The sequence below is a fragment of the Triticum aestivum genome, chromosome 3B (genome assembly GCF_018294505.1).
Source record: "Triticum aestivum cultivar Chinese Spring chromosome 3B, IWGSC CS RefSeq v2.1, whole genome shotgun sequence".
Classification (NCBI taxonomy): domain Eukaryota; kingdom Viridiplantae; phylum Streptophyta; class Magnoliopsida; order Poales; family Poaceae; genus Triticum; species Triticum aestivum.
This window is the reverse complement of record NC_057801.1, coordinates 681,704,744-681,710,099: the sequence shown is the minus strand read 5'-3', so window position 1 is coordinate 681,710,099 and position 5,356 is coordinate 681,704,744. Positions and strand designations below refer to the sequence as shown.

Here is a 5,356-nt window from a genome sequence, read left to right as displayed (position 1 = left end):
TCCGGCGATTATACGGGCTAGGCCCATTTTTCTGGCCAGACCAGAGCCCGCATCAGTTTCCGGTCCGTAAAAAAATTTGCCGCAGCCCGCAAACGCAACCCCGAGCCACTATAACTACGGGTTTGCGGGGCAGATGCGGGTCGAAACCCTATCCTCCCGCAGCCGCGTTCCCTCCAATTCCCCACCGCGCCGCTCGATTCCTCGCCGCCGGCGAGCCTTGAACCACCATGGCCGACTCGGGGGATGAGGCGGAGCGCCGCCGCCGCACCAGATCTGACGCAGCGTGCAAGCGGGGGGCGCGTCGGTGGCTCAACCAGGGTGCCCGGCCGCCGCCGGCATTCAACCGGCGCGAGCTCGACGAGTTCGAGCTCGAGCGCGCCCGTCGCCACCGCGCCTCCTCCGGCAACTGGTCCGCAGGGAGCTCATCCGGCCATGGGTCCGCGGGGTGCTCATCCGCGGGGTGCCCATCGAGCTCGCGGCTCGTTCCGGTGAAGAGGGAGCCGGAGGAGGCCGTGCCCGATGCGCCGCCGTGCCGAGGCGTCATCGGACCCGAGGACTACCTCCCACCGGGGCAGGAGGAGCTCCTCGAGCACGACGTCCTCGAGCGGTCGGCGAGGGTCAGGAGGAGATGGAAGAGCGCATCCGGCGCGAGCTCGAGTACGAGCGGCTCTTCCTCGAGACGGGCCTCACGGCATCGCAGGCGCACGCATCGAAGGAGGCTGACCTGCGCGTGATGAAGGCGGAGCAGGCGAAGATCTACATTGAGGTCGACTCCGACTCCGACTGATCGCCGTCGGTGGGCAGCTACCGCAGGAGCTCCGCTGAGCTCAATTTTGTTGTAGTGGTGCGGTAGCGTAGGCCCTGTCTAGCATATCTAACCTTTATGTATGTATGTGCCATGTATGAACTTATTATGCGAAGAACCATCTATGCGAGCGAGCTGCTGCTTAAATTTCTCGCGAGAAACAACTTTTTTTTAAAAAAAATAGGGGTTTATTTGCGGTTTCTAGTCTGCCGCTGCAAAATTCGGCCTGCATAACCGCCCTCATGCGACCTGCAAACACATTTTAGAGGTCGGCAAAATGCGGGGTCTGCCAGAGTTGCTCTAAGAGGAACAGCATGATTCGATTTTAGAGCTAATCGTACGGCACGATTTGTTTCAATCATGCGGCTGCTAGGGGACCGGCCGAAAGTTTCGGCCGGTCCGCCGGCGCCTAGTACGGTAGTACCCACCCACAGCAAAGCCAACTATGGTAGAAACGTAACAGTTAGGGTTCTTCGAAGGCAGCTCTTCAAAAATAAAATATGCATTTTCGTTTTTTTTATAATAGTGTCCACAAAACAATCAGGTATCCGATAATGCAATATCGTCCAGCAAAGTGATCTTTCTTTTATGTTTTGAAACATGACTAAGCTATCCTTTTTCTTCTTTTTTTGAACATGACAAAACTATCTGTGTTTGCTGGTTCTTCCATAGCGTGTATTTTTAAGAGCGAGTATGTGTACCGCTTGGCAGCCGCTGCTTAGAAAATTTGCATGGTTGCACGCATGCCTGTCACGCGGCCGCCACCACATTGCATCCACATGAACGCATATCAAAACCATACACGTAAACGACTAAACAAAGTGAGACCGGAACGGAGCAGAATATTTTGCCGGCATTTTTCGATCCATATCCAAACCATGTGCGCACGCCCGCTAGCTAGCTCGCCTAGAGCCTGGAACACGAAGGCAGCACGCACTTACACAGAAACATAGAGCTCAAATTCCCGAGACGTCCTTTGGCCAGATTCATGGCATGGGCTCGTAGCCACGCCACGACATCACCCGGCCGCCGGCCCGGGCGGCCACTGAATTCTCCTCGACTGGCCACGTCGACCGCGGGCGGGCGCGCATATAAATAGCTCGCCGGTGCAACCATTCGTTCGTCATAGATCTTGTGCTAACTATCAGTTACTCCTTGGATAAAGGCATTCACGGCAGGAGGCCTCTTTCTGCAGAGTTGGCCACTTGGCCGGCATGGAGCACGGGGACGGACCCGGCGGTCCAGACCCTGGCGGGCAGCAGCGGGAGGAGGAGATCAGTGACTCCGAATCAGGCTCTGAATCGCTCGAGATCTCCGACCTCAAGAAGCGCATGTGGAAGGACCAGATGCTGTTGACGAGGCTCGAGGGCCGCACCGGCGCCAAGGGCGTGGCGCCGGCTCCAGCTGCCGGCGCATCTTCCTCGTCGTCGTCGGGCCAAGAGGAGCCTCCCGACGTGCGGTGCCGCCGCAAGGCCATGCTGCGCGCGCAGGACGGCGTGCTCCGGCACATGCTCAGGATGATGGAGGCCTGCAACGCGCGCGGGTTCGTGTACGGCGTCATCGACGAGGCCGGCGAGCCCATGTCCGGCTCCTCCGACAGCCTCCGCGGCTGGTGGAAGGAGAACGTGAGCTTCGACCGCGCTGGCCCCATGGGCCTGGCCGGCCCCATGGGCGAGAGCCCGATCGCCCTGGCCTCCTCCCTCCATCGTCTCCAAGACATCCAAGACAGCACGCTCGGATCCGTGCTCTCTGCGCTCATCCAGCACTGCGAGCCGCCGCAGAGGAGCTTCCCGCTGGAGCGCGGCCTGGCGCCGCCGTGGTGGCCGACGGGGCACGAGCCCTGGTGGGGCACGCAGGGCGAGATGCAGGCCCACCAGGGCGTGCCACCGTACCGGAAGCCGCACGACCTAAAGAAGGCGTGGAAGATCTCCCTGCTGAGCGCGGTGATCAAGCACATGAGCCCGCGCTTCGACCAGATGCGCAAGCTCGTGTGGCAGTCCAAGCGGCTGCAGCAGAAGATGAGCGCCAAGGAGTCCGAGACCTGGTCCAAGGTGCTTAGGCAGGAGGAGGCGCTCAGCAGCCGGCTAAAGAGCTCGCTGCGGATCACGCCGTTCGATCAGGAGGAGGAGGAAGAGGAGGAGGAGGAGGTGAAGAAGAAGAAGGTTGGGAAGGAGAGGGACGACGATGGTCTGGAGAGCGTTGTGCGCGGCGCGCAGGACAAACGCAAGCGCGAGATCTCTCGCACCGGCAGCTCCGGTGGGAGCGGATCAGAGCTGACCATAATGCCGCCGGATCAGCTCGCTGCTGCAATCACAGAGGAGAGCCGGAGCCCGATCGACGAGCTCATGAAGCTTTACTACGGCTGCATGCAGGGGGTCGAAAGCTACGGTGACCGGGAAAAGGACGATCTGACACCGATGCATTCCGTAGTGCTCGGAAACATAGATGAGGTGGCGCAGGATGTGCTCTTTGATATCATCGGGAGCTGCCCTGAAATAGATGATGTGCTGCGCTTGATGGGGGAGTGACATAGCCACGCAGTCAGTTGTCCTACCTATGTTACGCACGGTTATTAGTTAGGAGTATTATTGAATACTGTTACTGCACTATTTCCATATTGGGGTTGCTTTTTCGTTTTGAGATGTTGGTATTGTTAGTTAGGGAAGGGTATTTCATATGTCATGAAATAACGCGTATGATCATTTCTCTTATGTGACAACTTTGTACTAAATCAGCGACATTTTGTGCTAGTGGCCCGGGAATTTTGTGTTGAATTGAATATTGTAACGTATGCAATCCAAACAATCTTGTCTTTGAGTGGTTTCGACCAGATCTTATGTATGCAAGTGGTTGATGATCAGATGTTGTCTTCCGGTGGGGCAACGTCGATGTTGGCACCGATGGGGACGAGGCTGTCCCCGGACCGGCCAAAGAAGGCAATCACAATGTTGCGGTTGCCATTTTCCGGCAGTGGCATGCGGAAGGCGGGCCGAGCCGGGCACCCTTAGGGTCCGTACTCTGAGTTGTTCGTCGATAGTCTAAGGAAGGTGATACTGTAGTCGTCGGTGGTGCGGCTGATGTGGTTCACATATTCGCCTTGAGTATCGAAAACTGCACGCAATACAAGAAAAAAGACAAGTGCAAGAGAAGGATAGAGCAGAAAGGAAATCATGAAGGTAAGGAACAATGGCTTCTACTACCCAAAACCTATCGTCAACCTTGATGCACAATACGAAATTCGAACACAACGTCCCGTCCTCCCTTGCCTTGGACAAAGTTGTTTCAAAGACAACAACCGCGCCCGATGCCATGTCAAATCTTGCTATCTGAAAGTGTTGGGACGATTAGAACTTGATCGCGAGACAACGGCTTAAGGGCATCTTTAACACGGACCTTCAAAACAGTCGAAAACGTCCGGACTGAGGTGTTCACACGCTGCAAGCCATCCAAGGCGGCACTTCATTGGTCCGCGGATGCTTGCATTTGTCTGAAATGCTCACCGTATATTACAAAAAAGTTCAGCATGCATGCATTATTAAAATGTCCATCATATACTGTATTACAAAAGGGTCTGTCTATGTCAATGTATAGGAAAAAAATTGTTCAGAATAAAAACCGTTCGATAAAACCGGGCACTACAGGAAACCGGTCGCTACAGTGTTGGGCCGCAGTGAACCAGTTCATTACGTTGTTGGTACCTACTACAGTGCTTTTTTTTAGACAATGGTCCCTAAGTGCTGTTTTGATTTCTCTTCCCAGCATCCAAAATGGGCTGGCCTTTTCGAAGGCACGTCAAATTGACGCTCACGACGTCTTATTGGAGCTATTGTGGATTCTTTTTATCGGGAGTTCTCGTGGTTTCTGTTCGGTCGTGCGTCCCGAGTAAAACGGGAGCACCAGCTGCGGTTACTGCTTCGGCGGAAACCGCAATCACTTTTCTGTCGCTCAGACCCGTATATCTATCCTCCTCATTTTCTCTCCTTCATTCTTTCTCTTTTGCCTTCGTCGCGCTCCACCATCCCGCCCGTCATGCCACACCCTTGCCGAAACTCTACTTCTTCGTCACCCTGCTTCTCCTTCGTAGTTGTTCAACCCATCTCCTTCGATCGCCCCGCCAGGTACTATCCGCTGCTATACTCATCATGCACGACAACTGTTCGATGAACTGACGGAGCTAAGAAAGTTGTTCCTTCTTCTTTCAATCAATGGATTCTGATTTGGAGTATATATACGAACACTATGTTGAGTCGTCCGACGGCTCATCCGATGAGGAGGACTAAAGGGATGAGATAGCAATGATGCAGGCGGTCCTTGAAGGCGCGGAGGGTCATCGAGTGCTCAACCGCAACAGGGCGCGTGGCCATTCGACACTGATGTCCGACTACTTTGCCCCTGATGCACTCTTCGCTAACCATTTTCGCCGGCGTTTTCGGATGGCAAGACTGTCTTTGATCGTTTGTACCATGGCGGTTCTATGATGACTACTTTGTCTTCAAGAAGGACGTCGTGGGAACGATTGGATTCTCTGGTTACCAGAAGTGCACGGCCGCA

The 5,356-nt window shown here is 55.0% G+C and overlaps 1 protein-coding gene across 1 annotated transcript; it reads left to right on the top strand.

Moving 5' to 3' along the window:
- The first annotated feature begins 1,749 nt into the window (after positions 1-1,749).
- LOC123071694 (ETHYLENE INSENSITIVE 3-like 5 protein) lies at positions 1,750-3,563 on the top strand. Its single transcript, XM_044495279.1, has one exon. It carries the CDS (start codon positions 2,020-2,022, stop codon positions 3,331-3,333), a length of 1,314 nt encoding a protein of 437 aa, XP_044351214.1. The 5' UTR covers positions 1,750-2,019; the 3' UTR covers positions 3,334-3,563.
- Positions 3,564-5,356: the final 1,793 nt, after the last annotated feature.